General features: G+C 38.8%; 1 protein-coding gene across 1 annotated transcript; it reads left to right on the top strand.

Moving 5' to 3' along the window:
• Positions 1 to 19,888: 19,888 nt before the first annotated feature.
• Positions 19,889 to 20,420, top strand: LOC118357241 (60S ribosomal protein L39-like). The gene has a single exon (XM_035728741.1). The coding sequence runs from the start codon at positions 19,889 to 19,891 to the stop codon at positions 20,042 to 20,044; it is 156 nt and encodes a 51-aa protein (XP_035584634.1). The 3' UTR covers positions 20,045 to 20,420.
• Positions 20,421 to 24,549: the final 4,129 nt, after the last annotated feature.

Here is a 24,549-nt window from a genome sequence, read left to right on the forward strand (position 1 = left end):
AAATATCTGAAACATGGAGGGGAGAGGAGCAAAGAATGAGTTCAAAATTAGGCGACTATCAGCTTAACATAGACTGCTACATGCAGATGATATTATATATATAAACTGTATGGTAACCACAAATCAAAAAACAGTAATCGATATGTAAAAAATAAAGAGTAAGGAATCCAAGTATTTTGCTAAAGAAAGCCAGCTAATCATGAGAGAGGAGAGCAAGAGAAGGAACAGGGAGGAACTACAAAAGCAACCATAAAACAAGTAACAAAATGCCAATAAATACACACATATCCACAATTACATCTGAATGTAGATGGACTAAATGCTCCAGTCAAAAGACATAGGGTGATGGAATGGATAAGAAAATCACAATCTATATGCTGCCTACAAGAGACTCATTTCAGACCTAAGTCACCTCCAGATTGAAAGTGAGGGGATGGAGAAATATTTATCATGCAAATGGAAGTGAAAAGAAAGCCAGAGTAGTGATACTTGTATAGTAAAAATAGACTTTAAAACAAGGCTGTAACAAGAGACAAAATAGGACACTATATAATCTTAAATGGTACAATCCAACAAGAAGATACAACAATTGTAAATATTTATACACCCAACATGGGAGCACCCAAATACATGAGGCAGTTAATAACAAACATAAAGGAACTAATCAATGGTAATACAATAATGGTAGGGTACTTTAACACCCCACGTTCATCAATAGACAGATCATCCAAACAGAAAATCAACAAGGAAACAGTGGCTTTGAATGACACATTGGACCAAATGGATCTAACAGATATATTCAGAACATTCCATCCTAAAAGGGAGCAGAATGCACTTCTTTTCAAGTGTACATGAAACATTCTCCAGAAGAGATCACATATTAGGCCACAAACCAAGTCTCAACAAATTCAAAAAGAGCAAAGTCATACCATACATCTTTTCTCACCACAATGCTATGAAACTAGAAATTAACCACAAGAAAAAAACCTGGAAAGCACACAAACATATGGAGGTTAAAAGACATGTTACTAAACAATGAATGGGTCAACCAAGAAATCAAAGACAAAATAAATAAAACACATGGAGACAAATGACTATGTTACATGAAAATGAAAACACAATTGTCCAAAATCTTTGGGATGTAGTAAATGCTGTTCTAAGAGGGACGTTTATAGCCATACAGGCATACCTTGAGAAGCAAGAAAAATCCCAAATAAACAATCTAACCTTACATCTAACAGAACTAGAAAAAGAACAACAAACAAAACCCTAAGCTAGTAGAAGGAAGAAATAATAAAGATTGGAGCAGAAATAAGCAAAATAGGAACTAAAAAAACAATAGAACAGATCAGTGAAACCAGGAGTTGGCTCTTTGAAAAGATCAACAAAATCAATAAACCTTCAGTCAGACTCATAAAGAAAGGAGGACTCAAATAAATAAAATCAGAAATGAAAGCTGAGAAAAACAACTGACACCACAGAAATATAAAAGATTGTAAGAGAATATTATGAAAGATTATATCCCAACAAATTGGACAACCTAGAAGAAATGGATAAATTCCTAGAAACATATAACCTTCTAAAACTCAATCAGAAAGAAATAGAAAATTTGAACAGACTGATTACTAGGAATGAAATTGAATCAGTAATCAAAAAACTCCCAGCAAACAAAAGTCCAGGGCCAGATTGCTCCACAGGTGAATTCTACCAACCATTTAAAGAACAGTTAATGCCTATTTTTCTCAAACTATTCCAAAAATTAGGAAAGGAAGAAAATCTTCCTAATTCATTCCATGAAGCCAAAATTACACTGATCCCAAAACCAGATAAAGACACTACAAAGTCAATATTTCTGATGAACATAGATGCAAAAATCCTCAACAAAATATTAGCAAACCAAATCCAATGGTACATTAAAAAAAATCATTCACCACTATCAAGTGGGATTTATCCCTGGAATGCAAGAGTGGTTCAATAATTGCAAGTCTATCAATGTGATACATCACATCAATAAAAGAAGGGATAAAAACCATATGATCATTTCAATAGATGCAGAAAAAGCACTTGACAAATTACAACATCCATTCATAATAAAAAGCCTCAACAAAGTAGGATTAGAAGGAATATACCACAGCATAATAAAGGCTGTATATGAATACCCACAACTAACATCATACTAAATGGTGAAAAACTGAGAGCTTTTCCCCAAGGGGATAGGGATATCCACTCTTATCACTATTATTTAACAGTACTGGAAATCCTAGCCACAGCAATCAGACAAAAGGGAGGAATACAAGTCATCTAGATTGGTAAAGAAGAAGTAAAACTTTCACTCTTTGCAGACATGATACTATGCAGAGAAAACCCTAAAGACTCCACCAAAAAACTACTAGAACTGATAAATGAATTCAGTAAGGTTGCAGGATACAAAATCAATGTATAGAAACCTGTGCCATTTTTATATACTAATAATGAAGCAACAGAAAGAAAAATTAGGAAAGCAATCCCATTTACAATTTCACCAAAGATAATAAAATACCTAGGAATAAACTTAACCAAGGAGGTGAAAGACCTGTACTCTGAAAATTATAAAATATTGGTGAAAGATATTGAAGACAACACAAACAATTGGAAAGATATCCCATGCCCATGGATTGGAAGAACAAATATTGTTAAGATGTCCATACTACCCAAAGCAACCTACGGATTTAATACAATCCCTGTCAAAATACCAACAACGTTTTTCACAGAACTAGAACAAACAATCCTAAAATTTGTATGGAACCACAGAAGACCCTGAATAGCCAAAACAATCTTGAAAAAGACGAACAGGGGTGCCCTAAGTGGTACGGTCGTTTAAACATCTGACTCTTGGTTTCAGCTCAGATCGTGATATCAGGGTTGTGAGATCAAACTCCACATTGGCTCTGCTCTCAGCTCAGAGTCTGCTTAAGTTTCCCTCTGCCCCTCCCCCGCTCTCCCTCCCTCTATCTCCCAAATCAATAAATCTTTAAAAAAAGAAAAAGAAGAACAAAACTGGAGGTATCACAATTCTGGACTTCAAGTTATATTGTAAGCTGTATTAATCAAAACAGTGTGGTCCTGGCACAAAATAGGCACATAGATCAATGGAATAGAATAGAAAACTCAGAAATAAACCTATGTTTATATGGTCAATCTCTGAGAAAGGAGGAAAGAATATGCAATGGGAAAGAGATAGCTTCTTCAACAAATGGTTTTGGGAGAACTAGATGGCTACTTGCAAAAGAATGAAACTGTACTATTGGCTTACACAAAGAAATTTCTTACACAAAGAAAATTCAGAATGGATTAAGGACCTAAATGTGAAACCCGAAACCATAAAAATCCTAGAAGAAAGTACAGGCAGTAATTTCTCTGGCATTGGCCATAGCAACATTTTTCTACATATGTCTCCTGAGGCAAGGGAAACAAAAGCAAAAATAAACTGTTGGGACTACATCAAAACAAGAAGCTTCTGTAGAGCAAAGGAAACAATCAACAAAACTAAAACACAACCTAACTGAATGGGAGAAGATATCCACAAATGACATATCCAATAAAGAGTTAGTATCCAAAATGCATAAAAGAACTGATACAACCCCAAAAGCAAATTTCCAATTAAAAAAGGGTTAGAAGACATGAACAGACATTTCTCCATAGAAGACATATAAATGGCCAACAGATACATGAAAAGATGCTCAACATTACTCATCATCAGGGAAATGCAAATCAAAACCACAATGAGATATTCCCTTGTAAAACATAAGAAACATGTGTTGGAGAGGATGTGGAGAAATAGGAACCCTCGTGCTCTGTTGGTGGGAGTGCAAACTGGTACAACCACTGTGGAAAACGGTATGGAATTTCCTCAAAAAGTTAAAAACCGAACTACCCTATAATCCAGTAATCACACTACTGGATATTTACCAAGAAAATACAAAAACACTAATTCAAAGGGATACATGCACCCCTATGTTTATTGCAGCATTATTTACAATAACCAAATTACGGAAGCAGTCCAAATGTCCATCGATAGATGAATGGATAAAGATGTGGTATATATATATATATATACAATGGAATATCATTTAGCCATAAAAAAGAATGAATTCCTGCCATTTGCAATAACATGGATGGACCTAGAGAGAATAATGATAAGCAAAATAAGCCAGTCAGAGAAAAACAAATACTATATGATTTCACTCATATGTAGAATTAGAAACAAAACAAAAGAGCAAAAGGAAAAAAAAAAAGGAGAGACAAACCAAGAAATGGACTCTTTTTTTTTAAAGATTTTATTTATTCATTTGAGAGAGAGAGAGAGCATGAGTGGGGAAGGGAGGAGGAGAAGAGGGAGAGAGGGAGGGGAGAAGCAGACTCCCCGCTGAGCAGGGAGCCCAATTCAGGGTTTGATCACATGACCCCGGGATCATGACCTGAGCCAAAGGCAGATACTCAACTGACTGAGCCACCCAGGTGCACCCAAGAAACAGACTCTTAACTATAGAGAACCAACTGATGGTTACCAAAAGGGAGGTGGGTGGGGGGATGGGTGAAATAGGTGATGGGGATTAAAGAGTACATTTATCATGATGAGCACTGAGTAATGTATAGAATTGTTGAATCACTACATTGTACAGCTGAAACTAATATAACACTGTGTGTTAACTATACTAGAATTAAAATAAAAAACTTAATGAAAAAATAAAATAATGTTCATGGTGTTTTAGTCAGCAATTTTGGGTGTTTTGTGGCAAAGGTTTGTCAGACAATCTGGACTGAAATCTTGCTGGAAATACAATGCCAAACATTTCTGTACCCATCACACTATTCCTTTTCTCATTTCTTCACAGTCCCTTGGGAGAAAATATATAGTAAAGATGTGAGGGCCTGTTGAGTCAACACAGGCTTTCTTGGAGTCTGAAAAGTCAAAACAGTGTAGCATAACTTCCTTCATCAAGATTCTGCTTTAATCCTTTGGTTGGCAGAGGGGAGGTGGGTGGGTAGATGTGTGAAATAAGTAAAGGGGATTAAGAGGTACAAACTTTAAGTTATAAAATAAATAAGTCATGGAGATGAAAAGTACAGCATAAGGAATATAGTCAATAATACTATAATAATGTCATATGAGGCACATGGTGACTATACATATCGCAGTGAGCACTGAGTAATGTATAGAATTGTCGAATCACTATGTTGTACACCTGAAGCTAATATAACATTGTATGTCAACTATGCTTCAATAACAAAAATTAAATAAAATTAGTTTCCAAAATTTTTTTGATAACTCGAAACTTTAAAGTTATAGTAATTTAGAGCAAATGAAAGTTATTTAATATATAGATCATTTCCAAATAAAATAAAATATCAAAACATTAATTGCCTTAAGAAAGATTCTGCTTTAGGCCTTGAGGATTTTGGTAACATTTGGTTTTGCTTAATTTAACCCACATCCTCATTTTCTCAGAAACTGGCATCATGGGGGTTTTAATGGTGTCTGGAACATCAAATAGCTCTTAAAAGTAAAATTGTGATGGATTGAGTGTGAATGAATCAAACAGGGATTCAATTTCCCTTGAAATACATATGGATTTAATAATTAGCTGGAAAGTTCTTTGTAATTAAAAAAATGCTTAGGAGAATGTTTGACTTTTTTGGGGGGGGAATGTTTGACATTTTAGGGGAATGCAAAATGTTGCTAGACTGTACTGTTTCAGCATATAGATTCCCTCTGAAACACTGATATTACAGTCATAGACCAAATAGTCCCTATCAGGACGTGAAAAAGTCTAGCAATTTCTGGTACACAGTAAGCATCTAAGAAGTCTTAATTTCTGTTTTCCAAGTATTTCAAACACCCCTAAACTTATTTTGGTTTAAGAAGAAACTTCTTTCATACCTGCCCTTAGGAGTTCAGAGTCTAATAGAGGAGTCAATGTGCAAACAAAGGAAAGCAATAGAATGTCCACTGTATGGTGCAGAGAAAAGGACGTCCTAACTGTACATGCTACCTAAAGCCATCTAGAAAGGCAGCGCAGGTAATGCTGGACCTGAGTCCTAAGAGAAAAATTGTTTGCCTGCTGAACTATTAGGGCAGAGGAACAGCATGTGTAAAGATCCAGAAGTGGGAAGACAGCTTGGAATTTTTAGGAAACTACAATTAATTTGAGATGCCAAAGTATAATATAAGAGAGGGGCACAATGAGAGACGGGGCTGCAGGTAGAGTTAGAGGTCTGACTAAAGAGGAGTTGGGATCCAAGGATCTTGGGTTTTGTACTGAACGATAAACATTTTGATTATTATCATAGCAGCTCTGCACTTATATATATATATATAAATTATGCCTTTAAAAGGTGATATCTTGAAATGGGTGCATTTTACTGGATTTATATCATTTACACCCATTTTATCATTTATATCCATTTTAAGTGTATATCTGGGTGACTTGACAAATATATATACCTCTGTAACTACCACTACTCAATCTATAGAATTTTACTATTACCTCAAAAAGTTTCCTTGTGCCCCCTTTTCAGTCAGTCCTACAGACACACACACCGAGGCAACCGCTATAGATTTCTTTCACTATAAATTAGGTATGTCTTTCATTAAATCGAATCATATAGTATATACTCTTGTGTCTGGCTCCTTTTGCTCAGCATGATGTTTATGAGGTTCACCCATGTTGTTCTTTAGAACAGTAGTTCATCCTTTTTTACTGCTGAGATTTCATTTATATTCCACAATTTGTTTATCTAGTCACCTAATGGTAGACATTTGAGTATTTTCCAGTTTCTGGCTGTTACAAAGCTGCTATAAACATTTGTTTACAGGTCTTCACCAGCATTCTAATATGTGTTGTAGCTAATAAATTTGTCTGGGAAGACTGTACCACCCCACCCCACTAGCCAAAGTATCTGTATGTATTGCCAGGAGTGGAGGGAGGGCAGCATGGAGAATTTTTCTCAGACTTGGACGTCATAGTACTTCATTTTCCTGCAACAGTAACTGGTCCAAGGAGCAGACATGTGACCAAAGAAAGTTAGGGTTGTTGTTTTTTTTTTTTTCCAGAAGAAAGATAATCTTTTTTTCCACTTGGGATGCAAAAATGGGACTGTAAACTTGAAGCTGTCACACCTTTCTTCCCTGGAGGCATAGAGGAAGCCCTTCTATGGTAGGAAAGAATAAAAATGATGCATAGGGGGGCGCCTGGGTGGCTCAGTCGGTTAAGCGTCTGCCTTCGGCTCAGGTCATGGTCCCAGGGTCCTGGGATCGAGCCCCGCATTGGGCTCCCTGCTCGGTAGGAGGACTGCTTCTCCCTTTCCCACTCCCCCTGCTTGTGTTCCCTCTCTCGCTGTGTCTCTCTCTGTCAAATAAATAAATAAAATCTTAAAAAAAAATTAGAAAAAAAAATGATGCATAGGGGGAAATGGGAACAGAGAGAGAGAGAAAGAGAATCCCTATGTCCCCAGGAATCACTTATGCCTGACAGGAGCACACATATTTAGACAGAATTGGGACCCCTAAGAACCTAATAAAGAAGGAAATGAAGGCTAGAGAAGGACACAGAGGAGACAGCTGAAATTCATGAATCATGTTCTCAATGATTTGTCCTGCATTCCATAGTGTCAGCCTTTTCTTTGAAATTAGACATGGAAACTGCCAGCCAGGGGCCTTGACACAGAGGGGTAAATTGACTTCTCAGTGTGAAGTAAGATCACTAAGACAGAGAGGTGTTTCCCTACCACTCTTCCCTCTCCACCCATCCTCAATGCAGTTTAACAGATACGTATATTTTTTTTAAGACTGATTTATTTATTTGAGAGAAGTGGGGGGAGGGTGAGAAGGAAGGGAAGAGAATCTCCAGCAGGCTCCCCACTGAGCACAGAGCCCGACTTGGGGTTCCATCCCATGACCCTGAGATCATGACCCAAGTCGAAATCAAGAGTTGGATACTCAACCAACTGAGCCACTCAGGCACCCAACAGATATGTATCGACATCTGCCTGTGAACGGACTAGTGTGATGGAGTTTGGGGACATAAAAATAAACTAAATACTCTCTCCCTCTCAAGACATCACATTAGTAGAGCAGGGATAACTCATTCAGCCTGGAGGTGAGGACAGTCATGAGCTCAATCTTAGAGAATAAAATGAGAAAGAGATAATAGCACTACAGGCAGAGGTACAGAGACAAGAAACATTTAGTGTTCTGGAGTATATGGTCAAAGACAGGGAGTAGTCAGAAGTAATGCCAGAGCAGCAGGAATTGGGTCATGAAAGACCTTGAATGAAATGAAAGGCCACACCAAAAAGTTTCCATTTCATGTTGTAGGCATTGGAAAGTTGTATTAGTTTTTGAGAGATGCCATAACAAAGTACCACAGACTGGGGGGCTTAAACAACAGAAATCTATTTTCTTATGTTGTAGAGGCTAGAGGTCCAAGATCAAGGTATTGACAGGTTTGGTTTCTTCTGAGCCCTCTCGTTGGCTTGCAGATGGCTGTCTTCTCCCTCTGTCTTCACATGGTCTTCCCTCTGTGTCTGTGTCTACATTTACCCTTTTTATAAGGATACCAGTCAGATTGGATTAGGGTCCACTCTAATGGCCTCATTTTAACTTAATTACCTCTTTAAAGACCGTGTCTCCAAACACAATCACATTCAGAGGTACTAGAGGTTAGGATTTCAATATATGAATTTTTAGGGGACAGAATTCAGCCCATAAGAAGCCACTGAAGGATTTTAAGTAGAGAAGGGCATGAACAGATCTCTACTTCAGAAAAGTTACTGGTAATAGGGTGGAAGATGGACTGAGGGAGGATAAGACTATAAAGGTTATAAAGGCTTGTTAGGAGGCTTTTGGAGTTGTCCAAACAAGAGTTGATAAGGACTTGAATCAGAGAGCCTACTTTCAGACTGCTACCTGGTTAGAATATAAATCACCTTTGGATAGAGTAGCCTATGAGCAGTTGATGACTCTTCCCACTAGAACAAATTCTACTATGTAAGACGTTTTAGCACATTTGTTTTGAAGGAGAAGGGTAGGTAGAATGAGGTAGTTAGGAAGTCTCATGAAGGATTCCTCAAACTATGGTTTTATAAGGCTCCCTAAGTTTGGATCATATTCCTTTACTTGTCACTGTTTCTATTCCTATTCTTACTCTTGTTATGGAGATTTATTTTTTTAAAAGATTTATTTTTTGAGAGAGAGACAGCGAGAGAGGGAACACAAGCTGGGGGAGTGGGAGAGGGAGAAGCAGGCTTCCCGCTGAGCAGGGAGTCCGATGCGGGACTTCCATCCCAGGACTCTGGGATCATGACCTGAGCTGAAGGCAGACGCTTAACAACTGAGCCACCCAGGCGCCCCTGGAGATTTATTTTTGATGTGGGATAAAGACCACAAGTTGTAGAGTTGAACTCCTACTTGGAGCCTTAATTCTGGCAGTTACTAGGTGAGTAACCTTGGGAAAATCATTTTATCGGGCGCCGGGGTGGCTCAGTTGGTTAAGCGACTGCCTTCGGCTCAGGTCATGATCCTGGAGTCCCGGGATCGAGTCCCAATCAGGCTCCCTGCTCAGCGGGGAGTCTGCTTCTCCCTCTGACCCTCCCCCCTCTCATGCTCTCTCTCTCTCTCATTCTCTCTCTCAAATAAATAAAATCTTAAAAAAAAAGAAAATCATTTTATCACTCTGAAATTCAGTTCCTTTTATGTGAAATGGAGATGATAATAATATCTAGCTCACAGGTTTGTTGAAAGAATTAAATGAGATCATACATGAAAAGTGTTTTTGAAAGAGCTGTTCACTTGTTATTTATTCTACTTGGTACCTCAAAGGATATTTTTATGTCTATAGGTGGGAGTGGGAAGCAGAGATTCTTTACAAAGCATAGTTGTGGCTATGATTTATTGAGTTACCTGCTATGAGTTTAGATGTGAGCCCTAGAATATCTCTTTCTTCTGGAAGAGGATCCGCAGGTCATAGGAGTTGTTGGGTAGTAGTTATATCAATATCTGAGAAAAATATGACTCTTCTATGGGCTAGTGGATCTGATTACCAGGAAAAAAAGAAATGCAGTTTGATTTCAGTAAATGCTAGAATTTGGGGACGTGTTAAATATCACTAAAATAAAGGGAAGACCCCAAATATATAAAAGTAGAGAAAAAGAGGTGAGAGCCACAAGAGGGAGTATGAAAACAAAAGGCAAAATCAGAAAAGAAATTTTAAAAAAAGGAAAAAACAAAGACTTTCCCCAAAATGTCTCCTATTTCAGACTTCTTATTCATGTTTCATTTCATGATTAAAAGAACCTCAAGCATAGGGAAAAGAACTATTCTTTTTCATATCATTTATGTATGTGTCTGGTCAATGTGAACTCATTAATAATACTGTTGTTCACAAGAAACGATTCCTGGAAATTTTGACTTGGGTTCATTTTTATATATAATAATTAATATTTCTGTGAATTATATACCTCATGCAATGAGGTTATATCAATATCTGAGAAAAATATGACTCTTCTATGGGCTATTTGGATCTGATTACCAGGAAAGAAAAAGAAATGCAGTTTCAAAGGGAAAGGGAAGGCAACAAATATACAAAAGCAGAGAAAAAGAGGTGAGAGCCACAAGAGGGAGTATGAAAACAAAAGGCAAAATCAGAAAAGAAATTAAAAAAAAAGGAAAAAACAAAGAATGTATATCCCTTGGTGTAAGATTTTATTTAAATTTTTTTAAAAAGGATTATTTACCCCAGGACAGACCCATGTCTCTGATAAAGGTTTTGAAGTGAATAAAGTTTTAAAAACTCAAAAACTAAAAAATAAAAAAGATAATTTAGTTGATTAAACATAATGCTTTTATTTTTTTATTTTTATTTTTTTTAAAGATGTATTTATTTGACAGAGAGAGACACAGTGAGAGAGGGAATACAAGCAGGGGGAGTGGGAGAGGGAGAGAAGCAGGCTTCCCGCAGAGCAGGGAGCCTGACACGGGGCTCGTGCCCCTGTAATAACTTTGTATGGTGACAGATGATAACTACTCTTACCATGGTGAGCATTTCATGATATATGTAGTTGTTGAATCACTATGTTATACACTGGAAACTAATATCATATTGTATGTCAACTATAATAATAATAATAAGAGAGCTATCATGATTAAACACATTGCCAACCACACAACAAGATAAAGGGCCAGGCTGTCTCCCTTTCCCCAACCCTCAGGCTCCTTTGTTTTAGAGATCTTGGTTGATTCTGACAACTGACCATTGGACCACTTGTTTTTTTTTAAACTCCCATTCTTGTGTTTTAAATTTACCAGTAATGCATGAGCCTATGAATTCTAAGCCCCTACCCAAGAAGACCCCAATAAAAGCAGAACCTCAGGCCAGTGTGCTCTCTCTCTAAGTATCACCTTGCTGTGTGGCCCTAGGTGTGCTGTATAATTTCCAGGTTCTATAAGTAATAAACTTTTATTTTTTCATAGTTTCCTGATGGTTGTTGCTGAAGGGCATTTTGCAATCATAATAAGAACCAGAAGGCCCATCCAACCACAACATTGGTTATTGACAGGATGAGACCAGCACAAAACAATCCTTAAGTTAACATCCCCACTCCCAATCTTTGTCCTCACCAGGGACAGAATTAGCCCTGGTCTCGTGGGTAGCTCTGTTTCAAATGTTAGCAGTTATTTTAGCCTTGACCACACCCCAGACACTTAGCAATTAGTCAGCATGAGCTATAAGGATGGGAGAAACAAAACAAGGATCTTTTTTAGTGAGCTTTACCTGAACGAGACTCCCAAGATCTGCCACACAAGCCTGCTTTGATGAACCTCACAATGAACTCTTTCCTGTCTCAGGGCTACAAACAAGTTGTTTCCTCTGCCTAGACTACTTTCTCTTCATTCTTCTCAGGACTAACTCTCACGCATCCTTCAGGATTCAGTTTAAATGTAATTTCCTCAGTCACCCACACTCAAGTTTCTACTGTTATTCTCATTCATAGCACTGTGTACTTTTCCTTCATAAAAATTATCACAATTTGTAATTTTATGTTGCTTACATGTTTATAATTTATTTACTATTTAACTCTCCCATATAAAGGTAAGCTCCATGAAGGCAGGTATTATGTCTGTTTGATTCACCCACTCTACACCTACCACCTGACAAAAAGCCCCATGTTCAATACATATCTGTTGAATGAATGAAAATGGATCTCTGGTCTCATCTGGTGACCAATTCTTTTTTTTTTTAAGTAGGCTCCATGCCCAGCATAGAGCCCAGTGTGGGGCCTGAACTCAGGACGTGAGATCAAGACCTAATGAGATCAAGGGTTGGATGCTCAACTGACGAAGCCACCCAGGCACCCCTCATCTGGTGACCAATTCTTGCCATGTTTTCTAGTTCATAAGAACTTGGTGGATTATCAAGGAAGATTGTTAGTATTCAGCTTCAAGTTTAATAGTTTTCTTATGTGAAAACATTTCAGACTTCTTTGAAGAAACATTCCCTCTGAGGTATGGTCTTTAAAAGCATTATGTTTAGGGGCACCTGGGTGGCTCAGTCAGTTAAGCGTCTGCCTTCAGCTCAGGTCATGATCCCAGGGTCCTGGGATGGAGTCCACATCGGGCTCCCTTCCCTCTACCTGCTGCTTCCCCTGCTTGTGCTTTCTCTCTCTGACAAATAAATAAAATCTTAAAAAAAAAAAACAAAAACAAAGTTATTACACTGTTATTGACTATATTCCCTATGCTGTACTTTCCATCCCATGACTTGTTTATTTTATAACTGGAAGGCTAATGAGTTTTAAATATGGTTTATAGACATTGAGCAGGCATCTGCTTTATCTGATCCCTTTTTTTTAAGATTTATTTATTTTAGAGAGAGAGTAAGCAAATGAGCAGGGGGAGGGGCAGAGGGAGAGAGAATCATGAAGCAGACTCCCTGCTGAACAGGGAGCTCAATGCGGGGCTCGATCGTAGGACCCCAAGATCATGACCTGAGCCAAAATCAAGAGTCAGCCGCTTAGCCAACTGAGCCACCAGGAGCCCCTCTGATCCCTTCTTAAAATTCAGATTCTAAAGAACCATCAGCTTTCTTTTTACCCAGACTTCTTCAACAAAACTGGAAAAGGTATTAATCTTTATACTTGGTGACTAATGACATACATTTGAGGTTGCTTCTTTTAATATTTGCATTTTAGCCAGCTTTTATAACTTTACACCTTTTTCCCCCAATATTGAGATCAGTGGCAAAAGAGATGTTAGAAATCAGAAAGTCATGGGGCACCTGGGTGGCTCCGTTGGTTGGGCATCTGCCTTTGGCTCAGGTCATGATCCCGGCATCCTGGGATCGAGCCCCGCATTGGGCTCCCTGCTTGGCGGGGGAGCCTGCTTCTCCCTCTCCTTCTGCCTGCCTGCCTGTCTGCCTACTTGTATCTCTCTCTCTCTCTCTCTGTCAAATAAATAAATAAAATCTTCAAAAAAAAGAAATCAGAAAGTCAAACCATAAAATTCCATATTCACCTTCTTCCCAGGCAGACCAAACTGGAACCCTCTAAACTTGGTCCCTAGAACCTTCTGGATCAGAGGAACATGTGTCTTCCTAGTCCTCTATATTTGTTGGCTTCTCTGCTTTCAGTGGCATGAGCAGTCTCCTCCAATGCCCTACCGGCTACTCCTCCAAGAAGAAAACCCAGGAAAATCTCTCCCTCCTCTGCTTTATATGTCCTTTCCCTCCCTCTGTCCAAGTCTCCCATGTCTATTTGGTGCTATTTTAATTAACATTTAATGACATGTTCATACCACAATCCTTTTTTTTAAGATTTTATTTATTTATTTTGAGAGAGAATGAAAGAGAGAGAGAGCACATGAGAGGGGGGAGGGTCAGAGGGAGAAGCAGACTCCCTGCTGAGCAGGGAGCCCGATGCGGGACTTGATCCTGGGACTCCAGGATCATGACCTGAGCCGAAGGCAGTCGCTTAACCAACTGAGCCACCCAGGCGTCCCATACCACAATCTTTCTTAGCTGGCATTCTGTAACAATATCTCTTTGCTACCTAGACTAATAAGGAGATCTTAAAAAAGAGCCTTGTTGGAATTAATCCTTTTTCCATACAACACTATTATAGTACCCATAGGCAATTAATTATGAATGCAGTCATATGACTTCAGCATGGATTTACACACACATCATGCTTTTATAATTATTTCCAAACAACCTCCTGTCCCAGTTTATACCAGAATCCCACATGTAGCTCTTCTAGTCACAGTAAAAATAGCAATTTCCCAAACTATATTCCATTACCATTGCTAACTTCTGGGTTTAAGTGCCCTCTCCAGAGCCTCTTGAACACCAATACTAACGTTCCACTTTGTTTTTTTTTTCTTTTTTTAAATTTAAAATCAATTAATTAACATATAGTGTCTTATTAGTTTCAGAGGTAGAGTTTAGTGATTCATCAGTTCCACATAATACCCCATGTTCCTTACATTGTGTGCCCTCCTTAATGCCCATCACCCAGTTACCCCATCCCCCCACCCACCTCCCCTCCAACAACTAAGGTTCCACTTTGAAATCTGCCTGCAAAATGTCCAACTTAACCCTTTCCTTCCCTGTCATACAACTTAACACATGTGTTCCCACCATACTCAGTCCCCTTTCAAGCCTTCTTTACAACTTTTTCTAAGAAAGCTTCTTTGTATCACCTAGGAGGCACAGAGCTTTATATATTTTGTTGTTTTTGTCACCTTCAAATATTAGGATAAATACCAGTTAGGACAAAAACCTAAGAGACCGTTATATTTTAATTATCTTAGCCCTAGACAGACTAGAATTAGTCACAATCTGTACATAAATCATGTATGACTGGGAGAGTAAAGTCTAGTTTTCGCATAAGAAGAGAGGCAGCAGAGAAAAGGATAGGATTTCGTCACATCCCTAAATTTAGGCTTCTTTTGCTAAAACTGCATAAAAGCATGTGTCAAGAGAACTCAGCCCATGATTGTCCTGGAAGTTGACAGCAGGGCTGCAGTTCATTCTGGGCAGCTCACGTCTGGGAATTACCATTGGAAAAATGTCTTTGTGCTTCTTTCTCACAGACATGTGCTTTAGAGGGGATTTGGATGGTGTAAAGTTTCTAAGCAAGTGGGGAAGGCCTAGAAACAAAACACTTTAAAGTGCAGATCATGTTTTTTTTCTCCTGATGTAGGGAATTCTATGAGATTTAAACTTTTTCCTTTCTGGAAGCTGGTACCACTTTTCTCCCTTGTAGAAAAGCTGCAGCTTTTTAAAAGATGAAGAAATTCACTTTGACTAGAAAACATCTGAGGAGAGAACAGCTGGTCTTCAAGGTAGGAAAAACATTGGTCAAATGTTCTTGTGCCTCCTGAGGGGTAACTGAGCATTTGACAATTTCCTCCTTTCTGCACCTGAGTCAAATAGGCATTAAAAGACAAACAATCCCCCCCCACCCTCAACCCCCACCCCCCACCCTGGCCCTGTCAAAGAAGGCCCAATAGAAAGGTTGGGTTTTTCTAAGCTGTCCTTGCTTGTCTTCCCTTCTCAGGCTTGCTGGAATTTGACTACTTTGGGGTTAAATGTAGTGGATGGAGTATAGGGGAACTTGAAGCTTCTACTATTAAACTCTTTTTAAATTTGCTCAGACAGACGAGGGACTCTTCTGTGAAAAAAAAAAAAATCCCTGCCAAGCTATCAAAAATGTGTAGTTTTAACTGAAAATAACCTAAGATGTGCAAGAAAAATATTTTCTTCTTCTGACTCATATAATGAGATATGAAAATCAAATCGATCCCTTAAGAAAGATGAGATTAGAATTGATAAGGTCATGGGGCACCTGGGTGGCTCAGTTGGTTAAGCAACTGCCTTCGGCTCAGGTCATGATCTCAGGGTCTTGGGATCGAGCCCCGCATCGGGGTCCCTGCTCGGCAGGAAGCCTGCTTCTCCCTTTCCCACTCCCCCTGCTTGTGTTCTCTCTCTCTCTGTCAAATAAATAAATAAAATCTTTAAAAAAAATAAAAATAAGAAAAGAATTGATAAAGTCATCACCTACAGATTTAGGAGGTAAGTGTTTTAGGGCTGGAACAAGGTTAGCACTTGGTCAGTGCAAGCAAGGCAAGGATTCAAGAATAAAGAGAACAATCCAGGGACTTCCTAGGCTATTTATTTATGAACTGAATTTTTGACCCTTCTCATTATTGGCTGCGCCCTACCCTTAAGGTTTGATCTTCCTTTTTCAGTCCTTTTAGAGTATGGTTCTGTTTCCTGAAGATCTACCAGGAATCCTAGTCAGACCCAATTCTGTTAGCCTAACAATATGAGGAGTTCAGAGGGTTAAGCATACTCACTGCTTGGGCTTGAATGAATGAATGGATGAATGTACAAGCAAATCAACAAGTCAATGAAAGTCATTCTACTAAGGAAAAACAAACAACTTTCTCTAAGGTCACCAGTGACTTCCAAATTGCTAAAATTGCTAAAAGACAATTTTCTGTCCTTATCATGCCTGACCTTTCTGGAACATTGGACACTACAGAATATTGTCTCCTTCTTGAAATTCCTCTGGTCTCTTGGCTTTAATGACAAGTCTGTCTTCACTCTCCTCATTCTTCTTCTCTGTGTACTTCTCAGTTTCCTTTACTGACTTCCTCCTCTGCGGCACCTGAAATGTTAGAATACTCCATACTTCTATTTTCCTCTCTCTCTCTCTCTCCTTTTTTTTTTTTTTTTTTTTAGTATGTGCTCCCTGGATGACCTAATCAATGGCTTCAGATTCTGTAGCTAGGGCACAGTGGTACAAGAGCACCTGGCTCTGGGGGTCCCAAATAGATCAGGTTCGGCCACACACTGCCGACAAAATCCAAAGACTGAGAAACAAGTGGTGGTAAAACAAGAAAGGAATTTATTTCAGTGAGGCCAGCACCTGAAGACAGTGGACTAATGTCTCAAAGACTGTCTCCAAAGTTCTGAAAATGCTTCCAGGTTTATATAAGGAAAATGTGGGACAGAAGTCAGTGGGTACACGCAGGTGGGCAGTGAAGGTCAAGTTGATCATTGTCTTGGGGTCAGTTATGAGTGAGTTTTGCTGGTTCACGGCAGTCCTTATTGCTTGAGGGGATAGGTTTGGTTCCCATCAGGGGACATTTTGCCCTCAGGGTCTTTTGCCTGATTAAGAGATAAGCTGGAGAGAAGAATTTAATCAATTAGAAAGTTTGCAGTCAAAATGGAGGTAGATAAAGTCCTCTTTCAACTGTGTACTCACGCTTCTGAAATCTCCACCTCTAATTCATTTATTCCCTCTGAGCATGAGATGGATATATACAGCTATCTATGCCCATACAGACCTCATCCTTAGTTATACCCTAAACCAATCTCCTTATCTCCCCTGCCCAGCTCCCAGTCTATGTGTTTGTTCATGAATCCCCCAACTTGGGGAATGACACCACCATTCAGACTGTCAGCATCCTCCATCCCTCCTTTTCTAATTGTTTATCAAGTCATGTTGATTTTATTTCCATGGTATGTTTTGACTCTAAATCCTGCTATTGGAGAGAAAACCCAGGTGGAGTTCAGCAATCTCCCTGAACTAAGATGAAGCTGGAGATCCAGGGAGGCCAAAGCAGCTAGAATTCACACAGCACAATTTTGAGAAGAGAAGAGGGCTACACAGAGACAGAGCACTCCAGAGGTCTACAGAGAATCTCCCTTGAGGCTTCAGCTAAATACCAATCAGAACAGGATTTGAGGAAACTATCTGAGGCTGGTTAAAGTACCACTGGAAAAGAGCCCAGAATAATCCTCAGAGTATCAGCTCCAATAAGATAAAATTCACAATGTCTGGCATCCAATAAAAGTTACCAGCATGCAAAGAAGCAGGCAAATATGATGCATAATGAGGGGAAAAATAATCAATATAAACAGATCAAGAATTGCACAGGAGTTAGAATTAGTAGACACATGTAACAGTTGTTATAGCTATATTCCATATGTTCAAGAAGTTAGAGGAAAGATCGAAAATGTTAAGTAGAGATATGGAAGATATTTTAAACTTTCAGAGATGAAAAAATATAATATTGGATATGAAAAATACATTAGATGGGATTAATATCAAAGTAGACATTATAGAAGCAAAGATTAAAAACTGGAATATATAGCAGTATAAACAATTCAAAATGAAACAGAGACAAAAGACTTAAAAGTAAAAAAGAATATCAGTGAGCTGTAGGACAACTTCAGGTGACCTAATATGTATATAATTTGAGTCCCCAAAGGAAAGGCAGTACAGAAAAAGTATATGAAGATATATTGACTGAAATTTTTCCAATTTGATTTAAACTATAAAGCCATAGAGCCAAGAGGTTTAATGAACCCTAAACACAGGAAACATGAAGAAAACTGTACCAAGGTGCATGGTGATAAAATTGCTTATACTTAGTGATAAAAGAGAAAGTGTTAAACCCTGTTCTCCATCCCCACTCCTTTAGGTTAGGCTCTCTTAATGTCTTAGATGGACTTTTACTATAACCTCCAACTAATTTCCCTACCTCAAATTTACTTCCATACTACTCTTCTCCTTTCACCATTATCAGAGAGTTCTTCATTGTTCCCTGAATAAAATCCAAATTTTGTAGTCTGGCAAATAAAGTCCCCCTTAGCATGGCAAATCTGACCCTTTTTTCTCTTTCCAACCTCAACATCTCCCCAAACTACATTTGCCTCTGTCCTCTAGCCACATGGAACTGTTTGTGGAAACATCTGTCCTGTCTCTGACCTCTGTGCCTTTGCATGTGCTGTTGCCTGTGCCTGGGAATGCCTTTCCTATACTTGGTTTATTAATCTGTGGTCCCCAGTAATCTATAAGCTTTTGGAAGGCAGGGACTGCCTTTCCTCTATGTAGTGCCTGCTACATAGCTCAAATACATATTTCCAGTGAATGAAATTATCATTTAAATTTTTATTTTTATTTAATAACAGCCCAACATTCTGGGAAATCTGTTGTTATGTACCTACACATTGAGACTGAAGAGAAACTATTTTTATTTTCAGAAGCCAGAAAAGTTTCCTCTGAATACAAGGTGTTGCAGGTTGTTGATAATTGTCTTTGGCTTCATTTAATTTTTAGCTCATTAAGGTTCACAGAAGATTTCAATTGACAATCGTGTTTAGAAGGAAGGCTATTATATCATTGAGCACCAATAATACTAATATGTCTATGAATGGCTGTATTTTCTGGATGTCTTAAATACACGGCAATTTCTTTTATGAATGAGCATCTAACGTGACCCATTTCCATGAAAAAGACAAATGCTCTTTTGATAAATGCCAGAGAAGAAAATTACTTTGAGTATATATATACTGCCTACAAACAATTTCAGCTCATGTCATGATCTCGGGGTTGTGACACTGAGCCCCACATCGGGCTCTGTGCTCACAGAGTCCACTTGAGATTCTCTCTCTCCCTCTCCCCCTAGCCCACTCATGCTCTCTCACACTCTCTCTTTCAAATAAATAAAATCTTTTTTTAAAAAAAGGTGGGAGGAGTGGTAGGGCAAGGGTGAAAAGAACAATAGAAAAGATGAGACTGAATTACTTAGCCAAAGTGTTTTATTTCCAGAAAGAAGGTAAGAATAGGAGAGAAATGTTGGGGCAAGATGCAACCAAGAGGTCTAGTAGAAGTGTAGGCTGTGAGCAGAGGGAGGAAATCTTAGGTTGAAAGGTAGGACTAGAAGAGATAGAAAGAATTTAGGGGAGTTTACTACTGGGGGTTCTCTTTTGATCTTAAAGGTAGTAGGCAGCTCTCTTTTTTTTGCCGCCATCCTGCTCTGTGTGGCTGGCTGCTTCTCGCCATGTCTTCTCACAAGACTTTCAGAATCAAGCGATTCCTGGCCAAGAAACAAAAGCAGAATCGTCCCATTCCCCAGTGGATTTGGATGAAAACTGGTAATAAGATCAGGTACAACTCCAAAAGGAGGCACTGGAGAAGAACCAAGCTGGGTCTGTAAGGCGTCACACGTCATGAGATGACACACCTAATTGGCATACATATTTAATTAAGCTGCGTGAAGATCAGGTGTTCTATCATTCTGTAAACATCCTTCCTACCTGGCCGTAGACTTGTCTTATCATGGAAATGATTTTTCTCTCTGACTATGCCTCTGCACCAGTAGGTTGGTTCAGTAATAAATGTGAGACCTCTCGGCTCTACTACTGCTGTGTTTCTGATTTGCAAAGTACTGAATTCCCCACCTGTCAGATCATGCACAGCACTGTCAGAACTTCCTGCAGTGATAGAAATGTCCCTTGACAAGCAAGTATGTAAAGTGTGGCTAGGGGGTGCCTGGGTGGCTCAGTGCCTTAGGCCCAGGTCATGATCTTAGGGTCCTGGGATCGGGCTCCCCACTGAGCAGGGTATCTGCTTGCCCCTCCCCTGGCTCGAGCTCTCTCTTCTCAAATAAATAAAATCTTTAAAAAAAAAAAAGGTAGTAGGCAATGTCATCTGCTGCAAATTAGGTGGGCAGGGGGCTTGAAGAGAGCAAGGAAAGTTTGTGATGTGGGACATGACTACTTATATTCAAAACATTGTATCTGATCTTCTGAAGAGCCTCTGTTGAAGACTTTAATCAGAGTTGAAAACAGCAGGAAATATATCCTAATAACTTTTACTCTTGCAAAAAAAAAAAAAAAATGTCTGCAGACTCTCTAGACAGATCCCTGCCTAATAAGATTTTGAGTATGGGGTTTTCTCTGTGCAGGGGAATGGGAAAAGACAATATATAGAGGAGTACAAATCATGAATATAGATAGAGCAAAATGAATGAGTGAGTTCTATTTAATTTTTTGATACATATTGAGATGATTATATAGTTTTGAATTACATAAATAAAGTTTCTTCTTAATTTTTTAACTTAAATTTTAGTTAGTTAACATACAGTGCAATATTGTTTTCTGCAGTAGAATTCGGTGATTAATCACTTACATACAACACCCAGTGCTCATCACAGCAAGTGCCCTCTTTAATATCCATCACCCACCTAGCCCATCCCCACCCACACATAAATAAAGTTTCTAATGTGGAACCATTCCTGTGTTAATATCCTTCTTGATCATGAAATTGAATTTGATTTCTTTGTATTTTATTTGGGATTTTTGCAACTGTGCTCATGGATAAGATTAGCCTGTAATTTTTTTTTCTTCTCTTACTGTCCTTGTTTTTTTTTTAGCTTAAAAGGGTTTGCTAGTCCTATAAGCTAGCATGATGTATCAACATGTTTAACAACTTTTTTTCACCATTGCTTCTTGCACTCCCCTATTTCCTTCTTGGTTTTGATTCTGGTTTGAGTACATTCCTTAATAGCTCTTTTAGTAAGAGTGTTTTGATGGTGAATGTTCTAAGTCTCGGTAGGTCTTAATTTTTTTTTAAGATTTTATTTATTTATTTATTTATTTATTTATTTATTTATTTATTTGACAGAGAGAGAGGGAGAGCGTGCGCTCGCACAAGCAGGCCGAGCTGCAGGCAGAGGGAGAGGGAGAAACAGACTCCCCACTGAGCAGGGAGCCTGACATGGGGCTCCATCCCAGCACCCTGGGATCATGACCTGAGCAGAAGGCAGACGCTTAACCGACTGAACCACCCAGGCGCCCCTCTGTAGGTCTTTAAATACATTTATTTTGCTTTTCCTTTTAAATTATAGTTTGTCTAGGTATAGACTTTTAGGTTTACCCTGTCCATGGACACCTCTGTATTTGATCAGTTCTAAACCCACTTTTATGTTAATTTCTCAGTTCACATTCCTGAACTACATAGATAGTATGAATTTGAAACACATGGTTAATGTAGTACATGCTTGGAGAAGTAGTTTCTCTGCAGTATCTATTTCCTATCCACAGTACTGGCTTATGAGCCATAATTTCCTTGCGACCCCAGGGTGCCAGAAATAGAGAGGGAAGTGTAGCTACTTTGGAAAACAGTTTGCAGCTTCTCAAAATGTTAAATGTAGAGTTACCATATGAACCAGCAATTCTACCCAAGAGAAATGAAAACACATGTTCACATAAAAACTACCCAAGTATATAGTTGATAGTTCTGCCATTAACTAGCTGAGTGAATCACATAATTGCTCTGGGTTAAAGTTTTTGTTTTAATATATAAAAAGAAATATATATATTAAATTATCTCAAAGAGCTCTTCCCATAATAAAGTTCTGTGAAGTGCAAACAGAAATAAAATTGGAGATGCCTTGCTTAGTAGAGGTCTCCCATAGTCCTGTGTGCTCAAGGATAGAAGATAGAAAGTATTTAGCATGCTTATTTATCTCATTTGTCCTTAGAGAACAAAGCCTCCCTGAAATATCTTTCACCAGAGGAGCTAGAAAGCTCCTTGGCTGGTGAAGGAAATGACACTGTTAACTCCAGAATACTGTCAGGACAGCTTTCAAGTCCAATGGGATGACTAAACAGTTTAGTAGAAGGAAGATAACTTAGAAAGGGAAGAAAATTCTTTTGTGTGCATCATGCTCTATGCTAATTACTTTATATAGCCATCTCATTTACTCTTTATGTATGATGTAGATTTATTGTCCCCATTTTTAAATGTAAATTTTTGGATAGAGGGAAAATTGAGGCTCACAGGGTTTAAGTGATTTGAAAGCCCATATTCTTATCATATCTTATCCCATCTCTGTACAGAGAGTCAAATTCTTCCATGGAACTTTTCCTACTCCTTCCATAGAAACTTCCTTGACCATTTTGCCCCACAAAAATTTCTTCTGCAGTTCTCTGGTGCATATTATCTATACAATCAGTCTCACACCTATAATTTTTTGCAATGTTGGTTATATTTGACTCATTTATTAATAAGTAAGCATTTATTGAATAGCCACCATGGAATCCCACTAGGCAGTAGGGATACACAGATGAATGACACAGTCCCTGCCTTCAGGAGTTAAAATCTAGTGGAGGAGACAACCCTGTTAGCAGTTTACTCACACCCCAGTCACTCTAATTCTGGCTCTCCCAGCCTGGAACATTCCCATTTTAGCTCTCAGGGGGAAAAAAAATTATATAGTGAGCCTGAAGTTAGCAAAACTGAGTTTTAAGGGAAAGGAGAATTTTAATTAATGAATTACATGTAGTAGCACACACTCCATTAGCATCAAGGACAAAACACAGAGGAGGTAATGATTGACTGAAAAACTTAAATTTTCCTACGCAAATCCCCCCGGGGCAGAGGGGATTTGAACCAAGCTCCCAGCCCCATGGCAGTTCCAAATGGCTGGTGTCACACTGTCTTAACCCAAACCACAGTAAGGGGAAAGGTCTTACTTATCACTTGCTGGTAACTAGGCATGGCTTCAGGAACAAGACTCTATTTCAGCCACTGTTCTAGCCAGTTATGCTACTAACAACATATTCCTAAGATAGTCTTCTTAAGGGCACCTGGGTGGCTCAGTCGTTAAGCGTCTGCCTTTGGCTCAGGTCATGATCCCAGGGTCCTGGGATTGAGTCCCGAGTTGGGCTCCCTGCTCAGCAGGAGGCCTGCTTCTTCCTCTCCCACTCCCCCTGCTTGTGTTCCTTCTTCCGCTGTCTCTCTCTCTCTCTCTCTCTGTCAAATAAATAAAGTCTTAAAAAAAAAAAGATAGTCTTCTTAAGTGCAATAACTTTCTAGTAGATGGTGAAGGTCCTCAGATAAAAGTTATGTGAGCAAAGTCTGATACATATAAAAGATTCTGCCAGGGGCACCTGGTGGCTCAGTCAGTTAAGCATCTGGCTCTTGATTTAGTCTCAGATTATGATCTCAGGGTCCTGGAATCGAGCCCCACGGGGCTCTGTACTTAGTGGGGAGTCTGCTTGAAGATTTTTTTCTCTCTCCCTCTGCTCCCCCCCCCACGTGCACTCTCTCACTCTCTCTCTAAAATAAATAAATAAATATTTTTAAAAAATATTTTAAAACTGAGAAAAAAAAAGGAAAGAAAAAAAAAGAAAATAGGGGCGCCTGGGTGGCGCAGTTGGTAAAGCGACTGCCTTCGGCTCAGGTCATGATCCTGGAGTCCCAGGATCGAGTCCCGCATCGGGCTCCCTGCTCAGCAGGGAGTCTGCTTCTCCCTCTGACCCTCTTCCCTCTCGTGCTGTCTCTCTATCTCATTCTCTCTCTCAAATAAATAAATAAAATCTATAAAAAAAAAAAAGAAAAAAAAGAAAAAAAAAAAGAAAAAAAGAAAATATTCCCCCCAGCTTTGGTTTCTTCCTGGTTCTTTTAGTCAGTCTGGATCTTGCTCTCTAGCAATTTTAAGTTGCATTATTTTTCCTTCAGTTTCATGTTCTAGGATACTGAGTCAATCCAATTTAATGAGTGCCTTCGATGTGCAAAGCAATATGGTAGATACTTAAAGGAAATAAACATGAGTAAGAGGATTCCTGCTTCAAAGAGTTGTGAGTCATGTAAATAATTGTCTAGAATATGGACCTGGTAATGTCATGTTCTTGTGACAAGTACTTTTGCTCTCAA

This window comes from Zalophus californianus, chromosome 8 (assembly GCF_009762305.2).
Source record: "Zalophus californianus isolate mZalCal1 chromosome 8, mZalCal1.pri.v2, whole genome shotgun sequence".
Lineage (NCBI taxonomy): Eukaryota > Metazoa > Chordata > Mammalia > Carnivora > Otariidae > Zalophus > Zalophus californianus.